Source organism: Astatotilapia calliptera, chromosome 10 (genome assembly GCF_964374335.1).
Source record: "Astatotilapia calliptera chromosome 10, fAstCal68.1, whole genome shotgun sequence".
NCBI lineage: Eukaryota > Metazoa > Chordata > Actinopteri > Cichliformes > Cichlidae > Astatotilapia > Astatotilapia calliptera.
In genome coordinates this window covers 17,155,931-17,183,506 of record NC_137431.1, presented here as the reverse complement: position 1 = coordinate 17,183,506, position 27,576 = coordinate 17,155,931, and the positions used below count along the sequence as shown (strand labels likewise).

Sequence of the window (27,576 nt, the reverse complement as noted above, 5' to 3'; positions counted from 1 at the left end):
TGATATGAGGTGTTTGTGGTGATATGCTGCATTTAGCTTTCTCCATACATGGCTCTGTGTATTATGGCCAAACTTCTCCACTTTGGTCTCATCTGTCCAAAGGACGTTGTTCCAGAAGTCTTTGTTCAGATGTAACTTTGCAAACCTAGGCCATGCTCCTATGTTCTTTAAAAAAAAAAAAGACGAATCTTTCTTTCTTTCTCTGTTCCAAACGAGCCAAACTCGTTTAGTCTCTTTCTTATTGTACTGTCATTAACTTTAACCGTAAACACTCTAACTGAGGCTAACTGTAGAGTGTGAGATGAAGTAGCTCTTGGGCTTTTTCAGTTTTGTTGACCATTGCGTGATCTATTTTTGGGATGATCTGAGGGGACAGCCACTACAAGAAAGATTGTGGCATTGTGCGAATACATGTCTGAATTTTCCAGACCAGCAAACTGAGGTGATTACATTTAATTAATGGATTACATCATCCATTAATTAATTGCATTTGATTAGCAGAAATTGGCTGCTATTTACCCTTTTACTCAGAAAGCAGTTTAACTATGTTTTTTGTACACACTGCATAGAGTCCTGTGGATACTTTCTTTTCCACATGACTGTAAAATAAACATGGTAGAATGTCTATAAGGGTTTTGAAGACTTTTGAAGCCATTTTCTCTAGAAGTAGAATGTTTTCCTCCTCGTAGCATGACATTTTTCTCACTGGATGGGGACCTTTGGTGGAATCAATGTGATCAAAAGTAATCACAAAAAGCAACACAATGTTTGTGTGTGCTCATCTGTACATTTGAAGGTACATAGAAATGTCTTGAAAGAAAAATACCATCATGAAACTGCTTTCTCAGAAATGGAAACATTTTTCAAAGGTATTATTACAGAAGAGTTTGTAAAGAATATTTTGTTGCTGCTGTTTTGTTCTGGGTGAAAAAAAGAGTTGCTCTCTGCTTCTCAGTTATTACAGTTCTTTGTATATCACACACGTGTGCTCGTGCTACTGAATACCAAGTAAGGAACATTAACAGACAAAGTATGCTAAATGGAGCAGGGCCCTGTTTCAGGAAGCCGGTTTAGTGGAAAAACTGAGTAAGTATACCCTGAGTTAACGAAAACTCTGGGTTTTCGGTTTCACAAAGCGAGTTCAGCTGCAGCCTGAGTGAGTCACTATGACGACACACGCCGTGAAGCTAACCTGCCCCCTAGCAGGTTTACCACAACTAACCCTGACTGTCTCCGCCCCTTTGTCGGAAACCTGACAGTAGGAAGTCTCAGACATGGCGTGTCCCTTCCTTGAAGAGCCGGTAGATATCGAAGCCCAAATTCTCCGCAGAGCTCTCCGCCGGGAGAGAGTGATTCGAGCGCGTCTGGACATCTTACCTGATGATTTCCTGTGCGAACGTTACCGTTTCTCAGCACAATCTATAATTTATTTGGATAACATCCTCAGGCCATATATTAGGCATGTGACACATCGCGGACATGCTCTCAGTTCTGTACATATTATTTGTATTGCACTTCGGTTTCTTGCAAACGGGAGCTTTCTGTATAATATTGGTGACGCTGAGCACGTTTCCAAGGCTACCGTCTGTCGGGCAGTCAGGAATGTTACAGTTGCACTGAAACGTCTCCTGTACTCGTTTGTGGTGTTCCCCGGTCATAGACCCACAAGATTTATCAAAGAGGGATGCCACAAAATTGCAGGTATCAGGATGACCAAAACTTAATGTATGATGTGGTGATACTTGAACTACTACTTAAATTTTACATTTATTTTCAGGGTTCCCAGGCGTGATTGGCTGTATAGATGGTACTCACATTCCAATTATTGCTCCTTCAGTAAATGAAGGAGACTATGTGAACAGGAAGTCTTTCCACAGCATTAATGTACAGGTACATAGTTCCCTGTAGCATTTCAAACTAACAAATTATTTCATCATAGTAATGGATGCTAATTTGTGTTCTCTGCACTGTGAAGATCATATATGATGCTGCCAACATTATCACAAATGTGGAAGCCAAGTGGCCAGGCTCTGTCCATGACTCACAAATATTCCGTGAATGTACACTGAGCACAAAATTTGGACATGGTGAGTTGAGAATACTTTAAAATATATAAAGACCAATTGCTTCAGGGACATTTGAACTGAAGTGTATCCTTCTGTCTTAGGAGAGTTCACTGGCTACTTGCTTGGTGATAGGGGGTATCCATGTTTACCCTATTTGCTTACCCCTTACCCTGACCCTGAACCGGGCCCACAGCAGCGATATAATCTGGCTAATTGCAGGACAAGAGCCAGAGTTGAAATGACTATCGGAATGCTTAAGGCCCGGTTCCAGTGCCTGCAAAGACTCAGGGTCACCCCAGAAAGGGCATGTGACATTATTGTGGCATGTGTGATTCTTCACAACATTGCCACAATTAGAGGAGAACACTGTCCTTCTGAACCAAACATCAGCAGTGATCCAAACCATGAACATCCTGACCCTCCCACGGACATACAAGATGGAAGAGCAGTCAGAGACACCATATGTCACAATCATTTCTTTTGACCCATCACCTCAACATGTTGAAAGAAGAATAAACAGATTTTTTGTTCAACTGGCTTTATTGGTCGCCTGTGTTTCCTGTACACAAAGTATTAAAAGATGTAAACCTCATAAAGTGTCTCTGTTGCTTCCTCCTCTGTAACAGCTGTCAATGTTTCTCCATTATTTTCCTGTAGTAAAGAAATAAACAACATTGCTGTTCTACTGTAAACTCATATAATCTGTGGAGTATTACTCACAACTGCATGTTGGTCTGGCTCAACAGGAGGCTGCACCAGATGCAGTACACCATCACCATCAACTGATAGAATATGAGGTTTATACAGGTCACTTATAACTTACAAGGGACCAAATGGCAATTAACAAACATACCAAGCACCTTACACTTCATTGTCATTATGCTCTCAAAGACAACCAAGACTGAGGCAAGGCAAAATCAGTAGGAAAATAACTTCACTAAAAAATAATTCATTATGGTAAAGAGTTTATCAAATGAATGAGTAGCACTGCGAAGGTGACTGTGAAGAAAGGATGTATGCACATCATGTATTATTTTGAATTTACCCCCTATGTAGGCACTTGTGTCTTGCGGGGTTATTGACTCAGAGGATGTCCCCGCAGAGATGCCTTCGGCCACAGGGCGCCCACTGTTTTGGCTGAGGGCCAACTGCTCAGCCTCTGTGAGTGGTGGTGGTGGAGGACCCCCATCTGTTTTTCGGGCCTCCGCTTTTTTTCTGTTGGCTATAACGGGTCACATTTGAGCATACAGAGTAAGCAAATATGTACTTGTAATGTGCTCAGATAATTTCAATAAGTGCTTACAGACAGAAAATTAATGTAGCCTCTAACTGCAATTGATTTACATGGGACAAACAGACCAAGCACTATGGCTCATAATACAATTACACCTTACCTGTTTGGACTATATTTTTATATTTCATTTTTACTTGCTGCCAGGAACGTTTGGGGCCTGTTGGGTTGCACCTGCGCTCACATCACGTCACAAAATAAAATGTATAAAATAACAAATAAAATAACATATGATAAAATAACGTGTTAAATGGGTGGAAATCCCTCGATCAATGTTTATATTAACACTCACGCATTGACTCTGTCGGCTATGTTTTGCCATGCATGCTCACTTTCTTTTGCAGCTGTCGCTGTGTTACTTTTTTCCGCGGAATTTGCATGTTATCGGCATATGCTGCCATCAGAATTTCGGCCTCAAGCGCTGTAAAATACATTGACCGCGCCTTCTTTCCCTCCGTCTCCATGGTGACTCGCTTAATCTGTGCTCCGCTTATCAGGGCTTTATGTATCCTCGTCCGCGCGCTTCACTTGGGGTTAAAGCAACTCCGCCTTGATTGAACTAATTGTTATCAGCCTTTCTGAAACGGAATATTCCGAGTTGGACAGTTCGGGGTTACTCAACCGTGAGTGTCGTTTTTCACTCTGAGTTTTCCAAACCGGCTTCCTGAAACAGGGCCCAGGAGCTGAAATTGTTGTTAAAGAATTGCTAATATGATCTCATTTCAATTAAGGAAAAATGCATTTTTAAGCTATTTAAGATTTAATTCCTTTGTTACCATACCTTTCTCTACTAATCTTGATTCACAATGTGCATTCTCAAATCCTTCGACAGTTTGTTAACATTGTAAACATTCTCAAATATCATAATGAATAATTACAAACAAAAGATCTGACCTTATAACAGTCAGGCAAGAATTTTCTGTTCGTTGCCATGCATATATCCAAATGAATTAGGATTTTGGATGATTTAGTGTTATTAGTTTCTATGACTTTAACTTATGAGGAAACCACATCAGTCACTGTCAATCAGAAATGTATTATATGTTGCTTTGCAGAAATCATAATACCTGTAGATATATGGCACAAACGGGTTATAACTATTATATGTAATTATAATAACAAGTTTATGTGCCTATGAATATTTTATTTTAGTGCAGCTGGTTGAGAGCATGGGGCAACACAAATCCAGCTTGAGAGAGTCAAAAGCTAGTGTACTCCTAGTCATAGATCCCAAGTCTCAAGATATTAGAGAATAGAGATGGTAGTACGTTAGGTGATTGAATATAATTAGTTGCATTGACCAACTGTTCGCCCAGGGGTTGAACGTGCAACATCTGGGTAACATCTGAGGTTGTGGCTGGAGTCTGAATGTAAGTAGTTAATGAGAATTTCCTTTTAATGTGAATTTCTGTTTATGTAGATGCAACAGATTTGCAATTTTCACCAATTTATCTCATTTAGCTATATAACTACAGATTACATGGATTTGACAATTTGATGCTATTAAATTAAAAAACCTGATAATAGACTACATCTTATTGACACTTTATTTCTATCTTGACAGACCAAACTCAGTGTGAAGACGGCAACCAATTGCAAGCAATCACACACTTGTTCCCCGTCTTCAAAGCAACCATTTCAAGGTAAAAAGAGCTCACAACGAATAATTTTAGTCGTGCCATGATTGCCAACCACTTTTTTTCCAAGTGTAACTCTGGTACACGAGTAAAAACTGTTAGTAAAACAGTAACTTACAAACTTGGCAGTTAGTACCTTTAAGTCGTTGCTAACTTCCAATTTTTTTTAAATATATACTTGACTGAAAAAGACAGTTTAGATAAAACTCCATAAGGGAGGTGAAAACCACTAATGTGTTATGACAGTAATATTTTTTTCCGTTTTTTTTTTTTTTTTTAAAACAGCTGCCTGCTGCTGTTGGAGATAAGGTTCTTGATAGCTGTGAAATTAAACCATACATCAAATTTGTCAAGAAAACTGAAACAATCAGAGCTAAAGCCAACTATAAAGGTAGGGTTGCAGAAGGTCTTTGAAACAGCTTCGTGTCCATTTTATTGTGCAGTACGGTAGCTATTTCACAACTTGGAAGAAAAGCTGCCTGGTTTAAAAGCAATTGCATTCTGCTGCAGCTCCAAGTAAGCATCAGGACTTATACAGGTGTAAGAAAAATAATTTATGTGACTAATAAATTTCCATTAGGCACATATAACCTTAATCAACAGAAAATATTATAGAAAGAGACAGAAGCAGACTGCTGAAGGAAAAGACAGTAAAGTACAAGTTGGAGTAAGAGGCCAAATATGGGATTGCGCTAACAGTTGCTGCCTGAGGCTCTCATATGTTGAGTTACTTTCTCTTCAGTGCACTAAATCAGATTCCCAGGAGACCTGCATTCAGACAAAAAGCCCTGAGACATTAGAGGAAGGGTTCTGTATAACAGAGAAAAATGAACAAAGTCAAATAGGATACTTTAAGGCACTTTAGCATCACAATGAGAACATGGCTCATTATGTGCCAGAGTGTTGTCGAACTATAAGAATTATAATAATAACTAAACAAAACTACAACTCAACAAAATCTCTTTGTGCTGTCAAAGTGATGAGTTTAAATGCGAGAGGCATTAAAGCGAAAAGCATATCTCAACCATATAAAGGGAATTAAGATAAACAAGAGAATTTAATACATTTCACATGGAAGAAATCCCACTTGATGCTCTTTGTTTTAGTAGCTTGATAAGCTAAGAAAATAGTTTCAGATTTACCACAAATAAACTCCTCTACACCACTAGAGGAAAGTGGCTAGATGCCATTTCTTTTGTTGTGCAGGGATAGCAATGGGAAAAAAATATATCACGCTTTGGAAATTCTAGCTTTCTGTCACTTCCACTTTTATTCATCCTCTACGCTTTGTTTGATAGAGATATTTTATTCATATCCAGGGGATAATTGGGGATTATCAACTCTCAGCTGGCATTTTGATGGCTTTTAAAGAACACTGATTTGCTTTGAGAGAACCAACAGTGCGTGACTAAGTTTAGCTTTATTATGAGCTTTCCAGTATACGGAAAAGAGGGTGCGACTGTGAAAACATTAAAGTGTTTCACAAGGAAAGGAAGTGAACTCAAACTAAAACAAAGTTGTCCACCCAATTAAATCAATCTCTTTTTGTTATGTAAAATATTTATGCGGTCTTGAGTTTAAAGAAGCTGCAAGTGTTGCTGGATTTTGTAAAAGTCCTGAGTGGGCTCGCATAATCACATTAGATTGGAGATACCGTTTGCGGTTTTTGGTTGTATAATGAGATTTGCTATTCTGCTTCTTTGTCATTCTTGATGGCACTGAATAAAAATGTATATTGTAATTCTTCTGCTCCTACTTGGTTTGGTCTGTATGTAGAACATCTCTCCATAAGACATAATCTTCTTCTGTTGATCTGAAGTTTCTCTGATGTTTTTTTTTTCACCATTATGTTTTCAGGGTGTCGTCTGTACATTGCAAATGCAAGGCTCTCCTATTCTTCTCTGCATTACATCTCAGAATGTAATTTTTTTTCAAATTAAAAAAGATTTTCCTTTGATCTTATGTACAAACTGATTAGAATTTAGTGGGAAATGGTCAAGTTGCGGCAGCACAGTGGCACGGTGGTTAGCACTGTTGCCGCACAGCAAGAAGGTCCTGAGTTCAATTCCAACATCAGGCCGGGGTCTTACTTTCTGTGTGGAGTTTGCATGTTCTCCCCGTGTTTGCGTGGGTTCCCTCCGGGTACTCCGGCTTCCTCCCACCGTCCAAAGACATGCAGCTTGAGGGGATAGGTTAATTGGAAAATCCAAATTGCCATTGTGTGAATGGTGTGAAAGTGCGAGTGAATGTGAGTGCGAATGGTTGTCTGTCCCTGTGTGTTGGCCCTGCGACAGACTGGCGACCTGTCCAGGGTGTACCCCGCCTCTCGCGGGGCCAGCGCCCCCCGCGACCCTGAAAAGGATAAGCGGAAGCGAATGGATGGATGGTCAAGTTGCCACAACCAGTCATCTACCTGACATAACCCTCCCCATGATAGCCATACACTCACTGGCCACTGAAATAGAGCTGCACAATTATTATCGTAATTAGTTTGAACAAGCCCCAAAAGTTGATTCTGTTCATTTGGACGTAGCGTTCAGTGGGAGAACCATTTCATCACTCATCCAAGTGACTCCCTCAGTCTCAGCTGACTGCAGGTCAGTTCCTTGATCATTAATATGCAAATTCTCATGACCATAGTTTGATCAATAGTGAGGTCGCAATCATTTCTCATGATTGTTCTTTGATTTTTGTGACACTTTCATGTAAACATAACACTGCTTACTTTGTGCAACGTTTTTGCTAATATATGCATATATGCATTTTGGTATCACTCATGCTAGTCAGTCAGTATTGGTTAATCATTTTCCGTGAATTGTGGGAGGTCAAAATCATGATGAGGACTAAAATGTGATTAATTCTGCAGCCATATATTTAAGCATCTAGACATGGCCAAGACAGCCTGCTGAAGTTCAAACTAAGCACCAGAAGGAGGAAGAAAGTTTTAAACTCTTTACAGAGAAACTTTCTGGTGAACTCAAGGAGAAGATTTCATGCCATAGGTCAGAGGAGAATGGTCAGACTGCTTGAGCTGATAGGAAGGCAACAGTAACTCAAATAATGAGTCTTTACAACCAAGGTATGCAGAAGAGCATTGCTGACTGCACAACATGTTCAACCTTGAAGCTGGTAAGACAGCAGAAGACTACACCAGGTAGCCCTCCTGTTAGCTAAGAACAGGAAGCACACCAAATTCAGACAACAGAAAATTAAAAAAAAAAATAACATGGTGATGACTAATGATGTGGGGATACTGGCTTGGCACACTTCCGGCCATGAGCAATTTTCCAGCACTTTGTTGAATTTATCAGAAGAACTAAGGCAGTTCTGAAGGCAGAACTGAGCTCAGGACTAGTGTACTAGCTGGTGAGTGTGTAATTGCTTATTTTGGGGGCACAAAAGCATAAATAACACCCTCACAACCAACCCACTGATCATTTCTGAAAACAGTTTTTCCTTTCTCCCACACTGATTTCAGTGTCTTCCTCACTTGACTGCTTCAAATGATTAAAAGCATCAAAAGGTCCTATCTTTCAGGTATACTGCACACATAACTAGTCTGGTTCATTTGTGATTGACCAGAATAGGTGATCACAAATGAAGAAATTGGTACAGCTAACGAACTTACTGAATAACTAACCTAATAATTTATTCATATCTTTCAAGATTGGATATTAGAAGAAATGCAGCCACTAGTGAGGGAATTTTCATAATATGTCAGTGGTTGTGATTAGTTCAGCTGTTAAAATGACAGTTGCTGGTGGTGCTTCTCATTTTTATGAGGTGTGTGAGTGAATGAGTAATGAATAAATTGTTGCATTTCTATTTTTTTTTTAAATATCCCACATTACAATCCCATATACTGTTCAGCATTGTAAGACATTCATTCTGCAGCCCATTGTCAGCGGTCTTGACAAGTTATAAAACAACGTTTTATCAAGCACAATGCCTTACTCAATTTGTCCCTTCCTCTTCATTCAAACTCCCACTCATGACGGTCTCCAAAATGTCATACTTTCACAAAGTTTAATGTTGTTCAGAGTTTGATGTTTGCAGTGCTTGTTATTTGTGTCTCTCCATTTATCCTTCAAAAGAAACAGTGAACTTTTTTTCCCAAAAATATTGGGCAGAGAGTTGAAAATATTAGACACACATAAAAGAAACACCTGAGCAACAGTCAAAGAGGTGAAAGCAATCATTGTAAATGCGTCATTTTCTGAATGGGTCAGTGCCCTCCCTACAAATAAGGGGAGTAATAAAAGAATCCCAGATTTTGTGTCTTAATCCAGCCGTCTGATTTCAGTCTGCCCTTCACCACATGCCAAAGTTGAACAAAATAGTTTCCCACCACCCGAAATTTATTTTGAGTGTCTTCATAGTTTTATTTTTGAAATATACCAATTTTTATATACTGAAGGAAAAACGAAAAATAAATAAATATTATAAATAAATAAATAAATATTATAACGGAAATTTGCAAATAAAAACAGCATATACATCAAAATAAACTATTTCCAGCAGTGCAAACGACACAGAAAGTCATAAAGTCAAACATAACTTTTAAAAACACCAGTATAGGCTCATAAGGCCCTGATGGTAAAAAACTACATTTCCGCAAAATGACGTCACTTCCGGTTTTGGGCAGGACATGGAGGACATGCGATAGTTCGCGCTGATGGACGTAGGAAGTGTTACAAATAGCTGATCAGATCGACAAAGCGTGTTTCTGGAATATTATGTTTTTGTTGCTGCAAGCGCTTTTTATGCAGTTTTTGCAAAGCTATATGTGGAAGGAAACTGTGACCTAGGACAAGCTGATGGCATAAGATGTAAGTACAACTCCTCTGGTTTCATATGCAAAAAAAATTTTTGCGCTAGCTTATGTGGTTGCAGTGCTACCGGGATTTAAAAATAGTTACGTAAAACGGAGCGTGCCTGCTCTGACCGGCTTTAAAGGGTTAAATGATGATTTTATTTGTCAAGGGGGAAAAAGGTATCTAAAACCTAAGTAATCCTGTGTGAAAAGGTAATTGCCACCCCATTAATTAACTGTGTATAATCACAGGAAAGCTGAGTTCAATATCACTAGTCTGTCTGTGAAAGTTCTCAGTCATCCAGGTCATCAAAGTCTAAGAAGCTTGGAAAGAAAACTTTCTGGACTTCTTTAAGTTTCCTTGAAGACGTTTCACCTCTCATCTGAGAAGCTTCTTCAATTCTAAGAGAAATTGGTGAAGAGTCCCAGATTTAAGCCCTAAGGGAATGTCCCCAAGAGAGTCATGGACTCCTCCACCTAATCACACAAGCCAAGGTGTGAAAATGGGTGTGGTTCACAATCAGCCATGAACCCATTGTGAAACCTAGCCTCACCCTATCATGTGATTTACTGAGGTCAAATGGCCCAGGGTGTGAGTAGGCGTTAAGGCGCCTGGGAAGGGATCTCAAAACTGGATAAAAATCTGGGACTCTCCACCAATTGCTTATAGAACTAAAGAAGCTTCTCAGATAAGGCTACGTTCACACTGCAGGCGAAAGCGCATCAAATCCGATTTTTTGACCCTATGCGACCCATATCCGATCATGCTATGACAGTGTGAACGGCGCAAATCCGATATTTTCAAATCCGATCTGGGTCACTTTCGTATGTGGTACTGAATCCGATACATATCCGATGTTTTAGAAAGCGACTGCTGTTTGAACGGTCAAGTCGCATTAAATCCGCCTTTTACGTCACCGACACATGACTGAAGCCAATTATCAGCGCCAGAGAAGCGCCCGAGAAGACATCGCGAACGCTTCCTGGCCATCCAGTGTGGATGTCAGTGAAACTGTTGGGAAGACAACGTAAACATTTTATTTGTACTGTATAATCTGCAGATTCTGACAGAAATCTACAGCTATCCTTTGAAGCACCGCTCCTCTCTTAAACAGCAATAAGGATCATTATTAGGTTATTTACATTATTATGTAAATAACAAAATAACTTAAAGCAAAAATTGGGAAACGTGAAGACCGAAGTCTTTATATTAAGGGCCATCAGTCAAACAATACTGTTGCTCTGGGTCTAAACAGAGCGCGTTGTGTGTGACGTCTTCTTTTGCGCATGCGGGCCGCTTCGAGCGTTCACACTAGAGCGCGTTTGCTGTCGCATTTTATTTGTAGCAATAAGGATCATTATTAGGTTATTTACATTATTATGTAAATAACAAAATAACTTAAAGCAAAAATTGGGAAACGTGAAGACCGAAGTCTTTATATTAAGGGCCATCAGTCAAACAATACTGTTGCTCTGGGTCTAAACAGAGCGCGTTGTGTGTGACGTCTTCTTTTGCGCATGCGGGCCGCTTCGAGCGTTCACACTAGAGCGCGTTTGCTGTCGCATTTTATTTGTAGTGTGAACGAGCAGACAAAAAAATCGGATTTGATCAAAAAATCGGAATTGAGCATTAAGACCTGCAGTGTGAACGTAGCCTTAGAGATGGAACGTCTTCAAGGAAACTTAAAGAAGTCCAGGCACTTTTCTATCCAAGCTCCTTAGAATATCACTATTCACACCCAGGCCTGAGTAGTGCCAGACCTGGTGAATCAAGAAATCGCTTAAATAGAACCTTTCTGAAAAAGTAAAGTAGACTATAAGATCTCAAAAAGCAACACATCATGTCAAGAAACTAAAGACACATTAAAATGTCAAATCCATTGACATCTATCAGTCTAGAAAGAGTTACAAAACCATTTAAGGCTTTAGGACTCCTGCAAACCACAGTGAGAGGCATCATCCCAAAATAGGGAAAACAGTGGTGAACCTTCAACTCATCTAGGAGTTCAGAAAAGAAAACAGAGCAACATCTAAAGAACTGTATGCCTCACTTGCCTCAGTTAAGGTCAGAGTTCATGATTCAACAATAAAAAAGAGGCTGGACAAAAATGGCACCAATTGGAGAGTTCCAAGGCAAAACCCCCTGCTTACCAAAAAGAACACAAAGGCTGGTCTCACATTTGCAAAACAACTTGAAGAGCCAAAAGTCAACATTTTTGGAAGGTTTGTGTCCCATTACATCTGGTATAAAACTAACACAGCATTTCCTAAAACACATCATCCCAATAGCCTAATATGGTATTGGTAGAGTGATGGTCTGGGGCTGCTTTGCTGCTTCAGGACGTGACTATTTGTAGGATTTTCAGCTCTCTAACTCCACCAGTTAAAAAAATGAAAGTTTTGGAGTGCGTAGTTAAAGTTTGGACTTCAATCTGATTGAGATTCTTTGGCATGCCCTCATGTTGGAAAACCCACTAATGTGGCTCAATCAAAACAATTCTGCAAAGAAGAGTGGGCCTAAATTCTTCCACAGTGATGTAAAAGATTCATTGGCAGTTATCATAAATGCTTGATTGCAGTTCTTGTGGCCAAGGGTGGCACAGCCAGTTATTAAATTTAGGGGAAAATTCCTTTTTCACATACAGCCAAGGTTTTGTTTTTTTTTGCCTAATAAATGAAATCATCATTTTAAAACTGCATTTTGCATTTACTCAAGTTATAATTGTCTAATATTAAAGTTTCTTTGATGATTAAAGTGTGACTAACATGCAAAAAACTAACAAATCAGAAAGGCTTTGGGTTTGTTTTTTTACAGCACTCTATCGCAGTTGAAGATAAAGCGCTATAATCAATACTGAGGAAGTTTCACAAAAGGTCAAAAACGTGTTAATTAGTTTGTACCAGAAGAACACAATATGAAAGCAGCAAAACTTACACTTAGATTTAGATACAGTACAAATAAAATGTCTCTCAGGGCTCCGACTGGCTTGTAGTTAATCTCCACTACATGTTCGAATTTTAATAATGCATTGCCTTTAAAAACCACACTTGTTCTCGGAGATAACACTGTGCTCAAAGCAAAAACCAAGCGTTGAATGTGTCCAAGTGAGCAATGCAGCATGTGTGAATGTGTAACAGCATAGGTGTCACATATCCCCTTGAGGTCAGTGCATAAAAATTCACCCCACATACACGGACACATACACGCACACGCGCACACAAGGTTTACAATTAGTGTTCTGGTGCAATAGGCTGCAAAAAGTGCAATTCCCCTGTATCTAGGAAGCCCAGAGATTTTCTGAGCAGACATGACCTCTGACTGGGACTATGAGTAATAGTGTGTGCAAGAGGGGCAGGGTGCAACAGCAGGTTAGAGCACTTTCATTCCTTCTCAGCACATCAAAGAAGGCAGAAACAGCATACTAAAACAAGTGACAGAGGTTTTCTTCATTCATTCTTTTAATTGTAAGTTAATAGAAGGAGTGAGAGAATGATTCATTTTCACCTAATTCTTATTTTATGACAGGAACAGTGGTTAGTGATTTGAAATTACGCTGATTCTAATTAGTGGAATACTTATCATTCTTTTGTCACATTTTTCTTGGACTACTTAATGAAGTAATCACAGGGATCATGTGATTGGCAGAAATTTTTGAGATTTCTGTGAGTCACAGTGGAAGTGATGCTGTTATTATCAAATAACTAAATTAATAATATAATAAATAGATTTTTTTTAAAAAGCAACTTGGATCGTACTGGCATCAGTTAAATTATAAGAGAGACACACTGTGAAACATATGAGCCAGTCACAGTATAGCATATGCACAGGTATGGTTCACAGCAGTTTCTTCTAATTTAGAGAGTTTTAGTTCAAAATAAATATTCAAAATTAATTAAAAGACTTCCAGCACTATGTGAAGAAGTAAATATGTGGGAAAGCAGTAGGTATTGTGGGGTACTAAAACAGCATTAGGGGGGCCTAATATCAATAACAAGTGCTTTCTCTCTGCTTCCACAGATTTGACATTGAAAAAAGCTGCAGTCTCTAAAACGTTGCAACTTATTCATCAAATAAGATTACCAACAGTTTTCTTAATCTTAAATCCCTGAAGAGTAATTTTCCGAAAATATTTTTCGGAATTATCGGCTTTCACTTGGCCTGCAGCCCTCATTAGTTACACACATGTATCCTTGCAGCCTTTGGTTAGAAGATTTAAACAAATTTTCCAGTTTATTCTTATGATCTGTGCTAATTGGATATAGCTATTTGAAGCTATCATTCACAAAGCCGCATGCAAATGATTCAATTTTCTTTGAAGAATTAATTTATGCATTACGATTTGAGTATTGTGACACAACGTCTTACAGGAACAATGTTTCTCGTCTCTAATGAATGGGATAAACAAATTATTTACTGGAGTAATAAAATCATATTTGCTGAAAATTGCCCATTATTTCTGTAATACTTTTTGTTTTTTTATCTCTTGATCCCAAAGCAAGTGTGACGAGCTTTATAATTACTTCTGCTTGGAGACGTTAACCGCCAACCAAACAGATAATATAAGGCAATCAATTTAGCCAACTGCTATAATATGTCGATGCACATTTTGTCTTCTGAGGCCTACATCTAACAGCCCGCACTGAAAAGTAAATAAATTAAATTAGGAAAGATATTTTTATTTGCTCGTGTCTGTTGAGATGTGTGACGGGCATGCATAGATAGATTCTTTTGATTGCAGCGATGTATTTTTATTCATTTAACAATCTAGTTTTATTTGTGTTTTTCACAATGGTCATACTAATTATACATTGTGACTGTGTTTTATTTTCAGGCGACTTTATTGTGTTGTGTGACAAACGAGTTTTCTGTGTGACTATTATTTTTTCACACTATTCATCTATATACTATATATATATATAATGTTCTTCCTCTACCCCCCCCCCCCCCCCCTTTTTTTGCACATGTCGAGGAGCGTGTCAGGTTACATTTCACTGTGTGTTATACTTGTATAACTATGCATGTGACAAATAAAGAACCTTGAACCTTGAACCTAACATAGAGAAATATTTGCAAATTTCTTCTTTACTTCAAGTCATTATGGTTTGTAGACGTTTGTTTATTCACGCTCTCTTAAGATCCCACTGAAGCATTTCAATGTGGTTCCTGTCTGGACTTTGACTGGGCCACTGCAATACACTGAATCACTGTCCTGTTGCTTGACATCGTGTGTTGGACAGTCGGACTCAAATTTGACTATAGAATACCTGAGTTTACAGAGGAGTTTACAGTTGACTCAATCACTGCAAGGTGAACTGTGGCTGCAAAACAAGCCCAAATCATCTCCCCTCCACCACAGTGGTTGACAGCTGGTGTGAGGTGTTTGAACTAATATGTTGTGTTATGTTTTCGCTACACGACTCTTGCTGGTGTTATGGCCAGACATCTCCAATTTGTCCTTGTGTGTCAAAAGGACATTGTTCCAAAAGTCTTGTGGTTTGTTTAGGTGCTACCTTGTGCTGCCATGTTTGTTTTTGAGAAAAGAGGTTTTCTCCTAACAGCCCTCATACTTTTTGAGCTCTTTTCTAATTGTCTGCAATGTTGCTCTTATGTTTTTTTGTTTGTAGCGTTGCATGCTACTTACCCTCCTAAATCCTGTGGAAGACTGAACCGCTGTACTTCATTTTGATTTTGTTTTTGTTATATTAAATAATATCACAACATATTATGTCACATGTCGTTGTTCATCTGTGGTGTATTAAGGATATACTAAAGATGAGGTCTGAGTGGACTGATGTATCAACCAAACACTACACATTAAGAAGTTGGTTTTAATTTAAATCATTTTTAATTTTTTTCTTGTTTGGGTTTGTGTGTCCCCTTGGTATCATTCTTGTTAAAATGATATGAGTCTGACTCTTGTTAGTTAGTCCTGACAAAAGGAGAAGTGACTGAAGCACATGCTACTGCAAATGTATGCTTTGCACCAGGTTCTTTTTACCACAAAGCTTCAATAATACACGAATGAGTCACTGTCTCTATGCGACTTCCTGTAAAGATAGGCCTTCCTGTCTCGCAGTTTCTGCCCCATTTTTTAACCTCAGTTGACATTCTACTCTTTCTGCCTTTCCTGAGTGCCTCAATCAGGCTCGATGGATACAGTCTGATTTGTCGTAATGAGTTTGGGGACCTCAAAAATGGCTGGAAATGCATTGGGAATAGTTTTCTGTCTTCTACTTCTTGCTTCTACTATTCAAGGTAATTCTGGATATCCACATGTTTTTGGGGGGTTATGATATACTGGCAAAGATTAATGTTTATCATTAGTTTTGAAATATGTTTTGGCTTCTGGTGTGACAAGCTGTGTTACTATAATCCTAAGCCTGCACCCCAGCAGACTGCAGTCTATTTTATCACCTTCAAAGTATAAGTGATTTTGTGTCCTGACTTTTGTCACTTCTAACACTATCTGATGTGTCTGACAGGGATCCAGGGTGTTGAGTTGTTCTATTATGAAAAGATGGAAGCTGTAGTGGGCCAGAATGTTTCCTTACCCTGCACTTTAAAAAGTGCTACTGATAACAAGATTGTCAGCATTGAATGGAGTAAGGAAACAAATAAAACTACAAAGCTGGGTTTGCACAGCCAATTTTATGGATTCCATCTATTCTGGCAAAATATTACCATCCAGATTGAGAAAAACGGTAGAGATGTCCTGGGTTCCCATCTAATACTTTCTGATGTGAAGAAATCGGATGAAGGCATCTATGTTTGTGACATGGCCACCTTTCCTGATGGATCCAAAAAGGTTAAAACACAGCTAATAATCAAAGGTAAGAGAACCTAGTACACACAAAGCCATATCTAAGTACCTAAACCAGACTTTGTAGACCACCCTGGATTTAATATTTAAATAGAAATGCACAACATCTTTCTATCTAATGCTGTATTGCATATATTTCACATTACTTGAGGTTGCATCAGAGCACTCAGTCTCTGCCAATCTCAGCAGCTATTTACCGCTCAGCAAATCCAAGTAAGAACGAAAAGAACACATCTAGGAGCTTTGCTAAAAGACAGTTTTCTTTTTCATATTACTTGTCTCATAACACACGACACAACACACTCTTTTGTTCAGTTGAAGATGTTGTGATCACAACACTGGCAGAAGACATATTACAAAAATGTGCTTTTCACATCACTCAGTCGGTTGATTTTTTTTTTTTACGTTTTTTGTGTGATCAACAAATCTAATTAATCTCATGTTTTCCTCAATAGATGACATTAAAATAACGTGTGATGTGAATGGCACTGTTGAAGTCCAAAATGGAGAAAATGTGACAATTCGCTGCACATCATTTCCAAACGCAAAGTACAGATGGACCAAGGTAAAGGAAACTTGGAATTTAAAACTGAATTTAACTCTGACTTCTTTTCAAAATAAAAGGTTTTTATGTGCTACATAATCATGCTTTGCCCCAGAATGATGAAGTGTTGTCAGAGACTGAATCTCTGGAGCTCTGGTGGGTGACTGATGCTAATGCAGGGGTTTATACACTGACTGTCAACACAGGAAGCAAAGAGTTTGTGGTCACAGTGCTAACGACAACCACAAGTTTGAAGACAGGTGAGCGTCTTCAGTTCATTGCTGCTGTTTGCCTCTTTGTGTCATATTCAATTTCATCATTTCCCGAGGGCTGGATTAGCAATCTAGTAGAGGGCCCAAGAGACTGAATGACTTAATAAACTGCACTGGACCAGAAAGCTGATACTTGAACTTTTGTTATTATACTGTAGCTCACTCAATTTTAATTTTTAATTAGCTGAAGGGAAGGCAAGAGATTCAAAGGATTGTGATGCTGCCAGCCATGTTATGAGAATGTGGAAGGAACTAGGAATAAATTGGGAACTACTAAAACTAAAAAGAAAAAGAAACTCAATTATTTGCTTTAAATCGGTTGTCCATTGGGATTTGAAGGAATACTGAATTACACCCAGCTAAAACATAATTCAAAAGTTTAAATTTCAATACAACCAAGCAGCATGTGGTCTGCCTGCCACCACTGGTTAAATAGTTTGATGGAGTGCTGTGAGCTGGCTGTGCTCAGTTAGGAAAATAATCCCCAGTTGTCTACTTTTTCATCCTTTGTAGACGCTTCTCATGAGAATTTGAATACGTGACAAAAAAATACAAACAGTAGCCACACAGACGTCACAACTTACTTCCCGTTCTTTCATTCTATGTTTCAAACCACAAGCACAAACACACAAACACAACGCACTGCACACTATAACAGTAGCTCAACACCAGCTATGAATCGTGATATGGGGTAAGAGCACAGTCTGTTGGTCAGATTGGAGTAGTACAGCAAATGTAGAACTGAAAACGTCGAAATAGGTCACAATTTCCCGTAGCTCTCATCTAAATTTAATAGAAATGTACATTATCAAACTATGGCATCTCAGTTGTGTCTCATTGGACATCAAACCTCTCTGGGTGTATATATCAGGGTAGGCACGGTAGCATTAAAATTGACACTCAGAAGAGAAACTGTCCTAATTAAAAAGAAACACCTGTACATTGTACTATTGATATTGCAAATTCATGCCAACACCGTTACCTCATAAATCTGTGCCCAAGGCTCCAAACTCTAGATACTTGAAATATTTTAGTTGTATTGATTATGCATATTCTCCCGAATGCCAACATGAGCCGTGTTTTAATGATGTATTACTCTTCATTGGGTAATTTAAAGTTTTCGTCAACTATAATTATAATCCCTACTCTTTATGCAGGTTCAATGAATAGCTTTACATTTGGGAAATACATTGAACACACAGCTCTATATCTCATATTAAATACGAGGCTCTGACCGTAAAGTTTGAGTGTTGGCGAGCAAGCAATTAAGTTTATTTCCCAATAGATTGAAGTATGTTGTAAACAGTAATGCAAGCTAGCATGATTCTAATGTGATGGATAGACTACAGATTTCTACAATATGAAGACACAACCAATCTGCACAGTACATTCTGATAACAGGATTATTTCTTCTTTCACTGTCTTGACAGTGTCACCACAGGGTTTGACTGAATCAGCAGGCATCAGCCTTACAACATCACCAACCCCCGAGCTTTCAACCCACACAGATCGGACCACCTTCATTGCTACAAATGCTCCAAACACCACAAATGTTACAATCACAGCTGATGAGCACATAACCTCTTTTACAAATTCTACACACATCTCTGTCACAGCATCCCCTACCACACACTCTCACACCCAAGATTTGTTCAATACGACTGTCCAGAGGACAACAGAATCAGGCTATCCTAGCACAATGTTGACCTCAACGCAAGAATCGGCCAGTGATGAGATGAGGAATGAGACTGAGGTACATACAGAGCAACCAGAGGGCATTTCCTCAGCAACGCCAGAAGAATACAGCACCACAGGAAACATTTTTAAAAGTCCTGAAAGACCTTCATCTGGAGATAAATATGGAGAAAATGAAAATAAGGGTAAAGTTTTAAAACCGCAGTATTTTACTTTATTTACATCTAAACATGTATCGGTACGATGTGAGAATTTTTTTATACATTGCCAGTCTGCCTCTAGCTCGTTAGTGATGCTATTAGACCATTTGGTGCATTTTCTTTGGGGACTACCAACAAAGTGAGCACTTCGGTTTGTGAATATCAAGGCAAGGTCACAGTGTTGGGGAAAAAAATTGCTTGTAAACAGGCAAACAGCAGATATAAATGCTCAAAAGGCAAAACCTGAAAAGCCAGAGATTCTTTGCTTTCACCATCTGCATCTTCATCATATATTGCTCAGCCTCCGGCTAGAGGCCTTTCCCAGGTAGAAAACTCATTAAGAGGAGCATCTACTTCTAGGGATGCTGCATGACAAACTGAGGGGGAGGATTGTAAGACACACTTCTCTGCCTCGAGGCAGAAAGTTTCTGCGTTGTAGCTTTACATTTATTATCAGTATTTGTTGAAGTTTTGCTCGGTTTCACCAGAGCAAGACAATCAATATGTTAGAAACTGCAGCTGTTGCTGTACAAATAATCACATTTTCCCTTCTCACAATCTGCTTCTTAGATACGGCACCGATTCATCTGTTGTTGGTGGTAATCATTGTTCCGGTGCTGGTATTGATCGCCGTGGCTGGCTTTCTTTTTAGAAGACAAGTTATAAAAACCAGGTAAAACCCTTACTATCTATGCATTCAACCGTCCTCCACACCTGCACAGGGTCGTGCACTGGGTGACCCTCAATGACCTCAAAAATATTGATATCTGTCAAATTTTCCAGTAGACACACATGACCTACAATACATACCTCCACATTCAATTCAATTCAATTTTATTTATATAGCGCCAAATCACAACAAAAGTTGCCTCAATGCTTTCTGGTTTCAACTAACTGTCTAACAATGCCACAAGTCAATATTTGCACTCTGACTCTGTCTTTGTAGGCTGGATTCGCCGCCTTCGTTCAAACCCCCTCCACCTCCAGTGAAGTATACAGCAATAAGACACAGCGAGACTCTGACAGACTCTTTTCCCATTTCAAGGTGCAACTCTTTAACAGAGACTCAAATATGAATGACTCAAATTTTTGTCCTCTCTTGGTCATGTTGAGAGTTACAGAATGAAGTTATTTTTACTCATTACAAACCAGTCACAGGAAATTTTCCAAATGTGGCTCTGTGTATATACTTTGTGAGGTTTTTTGGGGGGGGGGTTGTTTGTTTGTTTTTGTATAAAATGCACCCAAATATATCAATAGCTGAAAATGAACGCATATTAAAGTTCATTAAACTGACTTTTAAACCGTGTTTGTGTTATTTACTTTTCTCTTGTGACATTGTTTCAAATATTGTACTGCTTACTCCATATACTACCAATTCATACACAGTGACAGAACTTTTTAAGGTGTACTTTCTATAGTTTCTTTATCTTTCAAAGGAATGCTGCTTCTGCTGTAATACTTCATTCATTAGTCTGACGAGGCATTTCCTGCCCAGAAACCCAAGGATTTTCTCTAATTTAGCTCAGTATGTTTAGTTGATGCAACAATGTTACAAATGTCTTAATATCAAAGACCCCTGTTGTCCACAGGTACCGCAGAGCGACAATCATGATCACAAAGCAGGGCTAAAACCACAAACCACATGGGCTTAATGGCTAAAAGAAACATAGCAACCACTTGATGAAAGAAAATATGAATCAGTATGGGTTTCATAAACATTAACAAGTGAAGTTCTCTGATGTTTTTTTAAATATATTTTTTAATCCTTTGAGTTAATGAATTGCTAAGTTTTAATGAGCAATTTAAATGGATACTGCTTATATTTATTTAGCCATCGACATTTGTGTTTATCTGCCCTGCAGACACTCACGTATGTAGATGTTCTGGGAAACTTTTCACAACTGCATTTTTTTTCTTATTTTCCAACCACAACAGCTAAACCACAAAGCGCTACGTCTATGCAAGATTTAAATTCTTGATATATACATAGCATACGTAACAATGGCCCTTGCATACAGCTGACAGAACACTATAAATGTGAGCTTATCGTTCAAGACCACATTGTGGTTTTCACCATTTTTCGACTCTTTATTTCTTTTTTAACTCTAACGTTGAGAGCAGACCAGTCTGTGTGAAATTCTCTGCTTTCTTATTGTAGATAGTTTTTTACTGTATTTGTTTATAACTGTGACAAACAATATTAAAGTTGCTATCGTTTCTAAACAGTTGTCATGTTTATATTATAATACAGCGATCTATATGAAATTATTCTGTATCCCACTGTAGTGTTGAGACTGCGTGCCTCAGAATGAGGTTACCTCGCTTCCTGTTTGTAACTGAAGAACATTCAGTTTTCAAAGTACCGTGATACCAGCGAGGTAACAGAGGGAGGGTAAAAATAGACTACAGTGTTGCACATCTCACTGATTAAACAACGTGATGCCCTGTAACCTGAGAGCAGTCGTATCAGACAGAGAACACGTTTTCTTCAAGACGGCTGGAATATGGGTAGGATATGAAGACCTTTTAGAAATTTTAAAGTTATACATATCTGTTATATCTATATCTATATATATATATATATATATATATATATATATATATATATATATATATATGATATGTATATTTCACAACATTATTCATATCTCACATACGTCGTATATCGCTAAGTATAATTCTGTATAATTTGCTATTTTCCAAAATACTAGAAAAATATTTTTCTAGTTATGTTATGATTATGCCAGGACAAAAGATAAAAGTCAAAACTCCAGGCTGACTGAGTTAGTAATCATGTCTGTGTATATATGTATGTAATCGTATGGTTCTTTGTCTACAGTAGTTAAGCATGTTGTGCTTGTGGGAACATGGCAAAAGCATTTTATGTAAATTTGTCAATAATTTCTAGTTGTGAACAAAACTGAGAGGGAAAGATTACTTTTGAAAAGCAAACCTACGACGCTTCGCTTGTAGAAACACTCGAAGCTGTATACGTTAATAACTTTAAAGTAGCCATATCAGGCTTTAAAGTATGCAAGGTCGTAGTTTTCTTAAAAATTCTCCTCTTCACCATCAGTGATTGGATTTGTCCAACAATGTTAAAGCATCTAATTGTTTTTAGAAAACATGCTAGAATCATTTCTTTTTCTCTTTGATACTGTGATGCATAGAAAGGGGGTTGTAATATTAATGACAGCGCAAGAAAATAAATAGGTTTGAAATATGAACACTGAGTTCTAAAATGTGTCATTTTTCAATATTAGTGGTCATTTTGTTTTTGTCTCTTAGTAGATATTCTAACTGGAGCCGTGGCGCTGCTATCTGTGGCCCTGTCGATCTCTTTATGCCTCAATGTGATCTTTTGCATCAAGCGAAGAACTATTTTGTGCAGAGGTAAGGTGATATGTAATCTAAATGTATTCACAGTTATTTCTAACGCACTCTTTACTTTCTGTAAATTTGCAACATATTTTATTCACACAGAAAAAAATGGATCCTGCTGCCCCCACACTTCTGAAGAAGAAACGTATGTTTTTTAATATATATTTGTTTATTTATTTATTTTGTTGGCAATGTATTATTTAGTCCAATAGACAACACTTGATTGTAAGTAACAGTAATAGATACTGGAGTATTTTCATTTTATTTTTTGATAAAATTACAATATGCAAATAGCATCACATTGTTTAAACAAACTGTCCAAATGTTCTTTCATATTTTGAAGCCTGTCACACAATGAAGGGCATTATTTTCATGACCTTAATCATCAAGAGCAGAGGGAAAATCCCCACAATCATCATGAGCAACAGGAAAATCCAATCTATGGCAACATCAGCACAGAGAGAAGAAGTGAGTGTGTCTGCTTTCTGACTCGTTTCGAAAAAAACAAGACAAAATCAGTGCGTTAGCATTAAGAAACACTTGTATACCTTAATGTATAACTGTGTATGGTTTGCTGATATATACAAAAACATTTTTGGCAAAAACAAACATGGAAAACATGTTTTAATATGGACTAAAACTTAATGGATTAACATGTGCAAATTTGCCTTAATTGTACATCCCCCCAATTGTTGACTTATAATTTAGTTGTCTTGTTATTAGCATTCCGTCCGAATGTTTAACCCTGTAAGACCCAACCCATCAAAAAATAGCCAGAAAATTCTGATTTTTTGGAACTGAGATGTTTATTAGCCCTTAAAACAAAATCCACAATTTTTCTTCGCTATATCATGTTGTGTATGATCATGTTGACGAGGTCTCAGAAACTCATGTATCAAATATGATACAAAGGGCATTGTTGTTAATAAAAGAAAACATTATTTGTGTTTTACTTCAGGTTCTGCAGAGGGTTGCTATGAGATGATGACCATGCAACGCACAAGAGAAAGTAAGAAGGTAAGTGCTGTTCATAAGTTTATTCAAATCTATCTGCAAGTGTATTTTAGTGGATTAACATATTCCTATTACATGATCCAGTAAAGACTTTGAAATACCCTAATAAGACTCTCATAAATTAATAAAAAGCTCATTTAACTCCATCTTTATTTACAGAATTTCTATTAACTGCATAACTCACAGGTTCTTTGAAGTTCCTTTGAGTTGTTACATACAGTATTCTGCACACTAATGTATGTGAATGGCACTTGTAACTTGTGTATATAGTTCTTCTGTCATTCTTACACTTCTTTCATTGATTACTTTACTTGCTGATGATGTGACTTGTGAAATATATGTTAGTCACGTAAAATTAGCGCGTCGATTGATAGCGTTTAAAAATGTGAAAGGATGACACATTATGCTTCTGTGTCGGCGCTACTCAATTAAAGAAGAAATATCAAAATAATTACTGTTTGACACAGTTAGTCGCTTACTTTTAAAACGCTCATTTGTTGAGCGCTTGTGATTGTTGAATTTGAACAAAGACTATTCATCATCTTGGCTAAATCTGTTACTGCCTGATGCTTTTAAGAGTGTACTGCTCTGGAGTAAAGAGACGCGCCAAAATTATTACAAAAGACAAGAACAAAATTGCGAAATGGAATGCAGCGCAATAAACATTTTACCTTATTTCCATAACTGAAGATACAATTGTAACCAAAAATAACTGATTAGTTGCCGTGCCCTCCTTCTACTTTCTATTTTTTGTGATGGTAGGAATTCATTTTACTTGTTTTTCACTTTGTCCTACTGCACACGGTTTGCAGTTATGATTTTGACCAAACTCGACACTAAGTTCAGTTACATCGTTTCTTTTACAACCATTTTATAACCATTAAGGAGACTAAGATAGATATTATGACATAAAATGGACTTCAACTGTCAGTATTTCACACAGTATAATAATGTTCTGCACTGACTATCTGACTATACTCAAGAAGTCAGCTCAATCTAAAACTAAATACTTACATTTTGTGCAAAAATACAACAGTCAAATCAGTTGAACTGATGCTTACAGAAGTGCTTTCAAAACGGAAGGCAACTGACACCAGAGACTCTTTGTGGTCAATAAAGCTGTGAACCAATGAACACAATTAAGCCTGAAGCCTTCTAAAAATAAACTCGACAAACTCAAATACATGAGAACATACACAGGAGCCACTAAATAGGATGCAGAAACCGGTGCAGAGTAAAGCAAAACCTGAAATCAATTTTACAATCAATCTATTTTTGTCTGTGTTGTCTGAAACCAGCCTTTCCAGAATGACCTGAATTACGCCTCACTGGACCTGAAGACTGCAAAGAAACGAAAGAAGAAGCATCGCCATCAGCATAGCCAGTCACAGGGACGAAATCATTTCCCCGAACAGCTGTCAGTCCACCACACACCTCCTCCGAATACATTCTTGGAGGTGGATGCAGACATGGATGCTCATCTTCCGTCCAGAGACACCAGCACCATGGTTTCACACAGCAGCATCTACCTCAACAGTCAACAAATAGCTCAACAGACAGAGGAAATGGAAAGAGAAAAGAATCTGACGCTGGAGAGGAATGTTGGTTGGAATAGTATGCGAAGGCGCGAGGATGGAGGAAATCAAGAGAGTGAAGAAATGAAAGATGAACAAGAGTGTAACAATGGGAGTTTATGTGAACAGCTTTCAGAAGTAGAAACCTTTCAGAGCTGCACAGATCCTTTCATTGGTAGCTTTAGCCAGGATGGTCACCAGCACGGTTAAACAAACATATCAAGTTTTACTGTTTCAAACTGTTTTGAACTGAAATCTATATCACCTGAAAAAGACTTTTTGGTTTTTATTTTATTTTATGTGCAAAAAACAAACTACTGTCTATTACTACAGCTGTAAAATGAAACTACGTCACCTAAAATATTCAAACTGCTTGCAGGGTTGAGCAATTTCCTCTCCGAGATAGACAAGATGAGGTCTCCTCATTGAGCAACAGAGGAAGAAAAGTGTACCTTTCATGCAGAGGGTGTAATAAATGTAAATAAAGCTAAAAGGAAACTCTTTGCGTGACATTTAGATGTCAAGGCCCGTGTGGAAATTTTTCAGTTTATTGCAAAAGATGAGGAAAACACCAAATCATCACAGGCCATGGAAGAACTCTCACTGTTTTGATGTCTCATCATCATATATTACCAGATGTCTCATAGAAAGGTGTGAAGAAATTATTTCTTACATTTGTTTTCCACGATGTGGGCGCTGGCTATGTGCTGAGAGGGAATGTTTCACTGAAAAACTCGACATGCTCAGCATATGTGAAACCGCCTCTCGGTAATGCTAAGGGTGAAGATAACATTAACGTGACGATAACGTTTAAAAAACAGAGAAGTAAAAACAAAAAAGGGGGGGGAAGCTTTAAGTGGGACATAAGTGATGACATTTTGTTTTCCCTGTGGGCACCTTACTTTGTTGTAAATGTCATGTAGGATTTCACACGTCATGGTTATGACAATGGTTGTTACTTTAGTAATCTATTGCACATATGAGCTAATTTGCCATCTGCTTAAATGATTATTTCCCTCACTGTAATCCCTTGGCAGGATAATTTACTGCCCGGCTATCTGCCGAGGGAATTGAGCTATGGAGTGAACTCAGCAGTCAGAAGCCTGCAGCCCACTCTTTGTTGACAGTTTTTCAATAGCTGACCATGGCCTACTTCCCCTCTATGGATTAAATTTTGCCCTTGGGCATTTTGGATGCAACTCTTGCAGACATATGGGAATGTCACAAAAGAAACTTTTCACGGATAACAGGCACCGTTAGTAACTGTCATGTATGAGGACATAAAGGCAGTCATTTATACAGGATGTTTTCAAAATTATAAAGTCACGCTTCTATAAAGAATCAGTTGTAATTAGGAGCAGTTTATCATTTAAATATGGGTATTAATCTTATACTGTAGCCTATTAAGTTGATTTGCAGTGGGCATTTCCTAAGTTACTCTTTAAATAAGTATGAATTGACAACTTAGCTTTTAGATCTATCTTAATCGTGTAATTGAAAAAAGAGATAACGCTTTTAATGTGTTCTGTAATCTAATATGACATGATGAGAAGCAAAAGGCAACACACTTATCTTTACATAGACAAAGGAAAATGTACTGTTTTATACTATGCTCTTAGAGTAAACATACAACCAAGTACCAAAGTTTATGACTGGGTTACAGTAAAGTATTAAAGGGACATTGACAATGCAGGAAATCATTCAACTACGTAACGTCTTCATAATAATGATTTGAGTAATTAAATGATTATGCAGTCCACAAGAATGGCTCAGCCAAGCTGACGCCCATTTTGGGGACCCTGCAGAGAATCGTGCTTCACTGCTGACTTAACTTTGATCAAGCGGTAAGAAAATGAGGTACATTTTCAAAGGTATTTATCTGCCTTTCAGCAAGGCTCAGCAAAAATCTGCAAATTGCATGATGTGGCTGTGAGGAGACAGAAAATACAAAAGAAGATTAATTTTTTAGTTAAAAAAATAAAATGAAAAAAAAAAGTAAAGTAAAAAAAAAAAAATTAGTAGTAATTAAGATATGACATTGGCTTTCAAACTCACAGTACAAATTTGTGGTTGCATAATCACAACCCCTTAACGCCTAGTGTATCGTATTTGATACATACAGTTTTTTTGTGACTTTTTAAACTGAAATGCCAGATGTAGCAAATACAATACAAATTAAACACCATATATGGAAATTAAAACGTATAATAATTTATAAACAAATTTGTCAGATGGCTCAATAAACTCTCTGTTTTCAAGAATTAG

At 37.9% G+C, this 27,576-nt stretch overlaps 2 protein-coding genes across 3 annotated transcripts; both read left to right on the top strand.

Annotated features, from left to right (window-relative positions):
• The first annotated feature begins 15,904 nt into the window (after nt 1-15,904).
• On the top strand, nt 15,905-20,635 carry LOC113030755 (uncharacterized). The gene is made up of 7 exons (XM_026182446.2): nt 15,905-16,063; nt 16,291-16,638; nt 17,084-17,193; nt 17,288-17,432; nt 18,875-19,324; nt 19,910-20,012; nt 20,286-20,635. Exons 1-7 carry the CDS (start codon nt 15,982-15,984, stop codon nt 20,413-20,415), a joined length of 1,368 nt encoding a protein of 455 aa, XP_026038231.2. The 5' UTR covers nt 15,905-15,981; the 3' UTR covers nt 20,416-20,635.
• A 1,079-nt stretch (nt 20,636-21,714) lies between these two features.
• Nucleotides 21,715-25,812, top strand: LOC113030756 (uncharacterized). 2 transcript variants are annotated; one of them, XM_026182447.2, is made up of 6 exons: nt 21,715-21,850; nt 22,631-22,735; nt 22,826-22,868; nt 23,067-23,191; nt 23,682-23,740; nt 25,036-25,812. In XM_026182447.2, the coding sequence occupies exons 1-6, from the start codon at nt 21,847-21,849 to the stop codon at nt 25,519-25,521; spliced, it is 822 nt and encodes a 273-aa protein (XP_026038232.1). In that variant the 5' UTR covers nt 21,715-21,846; the 3' UTR covers nt 25,522-25,812. The 2 variants fall into 2 exon arrangements, with proteins under 2 accessions (XP_026038232.1, XP_026038233.1); XM_026182448.2 differs by having other exon boundaries at nt 21,748-21,850; nt 22,634-22,735.
• The last annotated feature ends 1,764 nt before the right edge of the window (nt 25,813-27,576 follow it).

Bases quoted from the DNA above. Each gene is read 5' to 3' on its own strand.
- LOC113030755 (XM_026182446.2), top strand. From the start codon at position 15,982: ATGAGTTTGGGGACCTCAAAAATGGCTGGAAATGCATTGGGAATAGTT. The intron at 19,325-19,909 runs GTAAAGTTTTAA...TCTGCTTCTTAG, and splicing joins TGGAGAAAATGAAAATAAGG to ATACGGCACCGATTCATCTG. The intron at 20,013-20,285 runs GTAAAACCCTTA...CTGTCTTTGTAG, and splicing joins AGACAAGTTATAAAAACCAG to GCTGGATTCGCCGCCTTCGT.
- LOC113030756 (XM_026182447.2), top strand. The intron at 22,736-22,825 runs GTAAGGTGATAT...TTATTCACACAG, and splicing joins AAGAACTATTTTGTGCAGAG to AAAAAAATGGATCCTGCTGC. The intron at 22,869-23,066 runs GTATGTTTTTTA...CATATTTTGAAG, and splicing joins CACACTTCTGAAGAAGAAAC to CCTGTCACACAATGAAGGGC.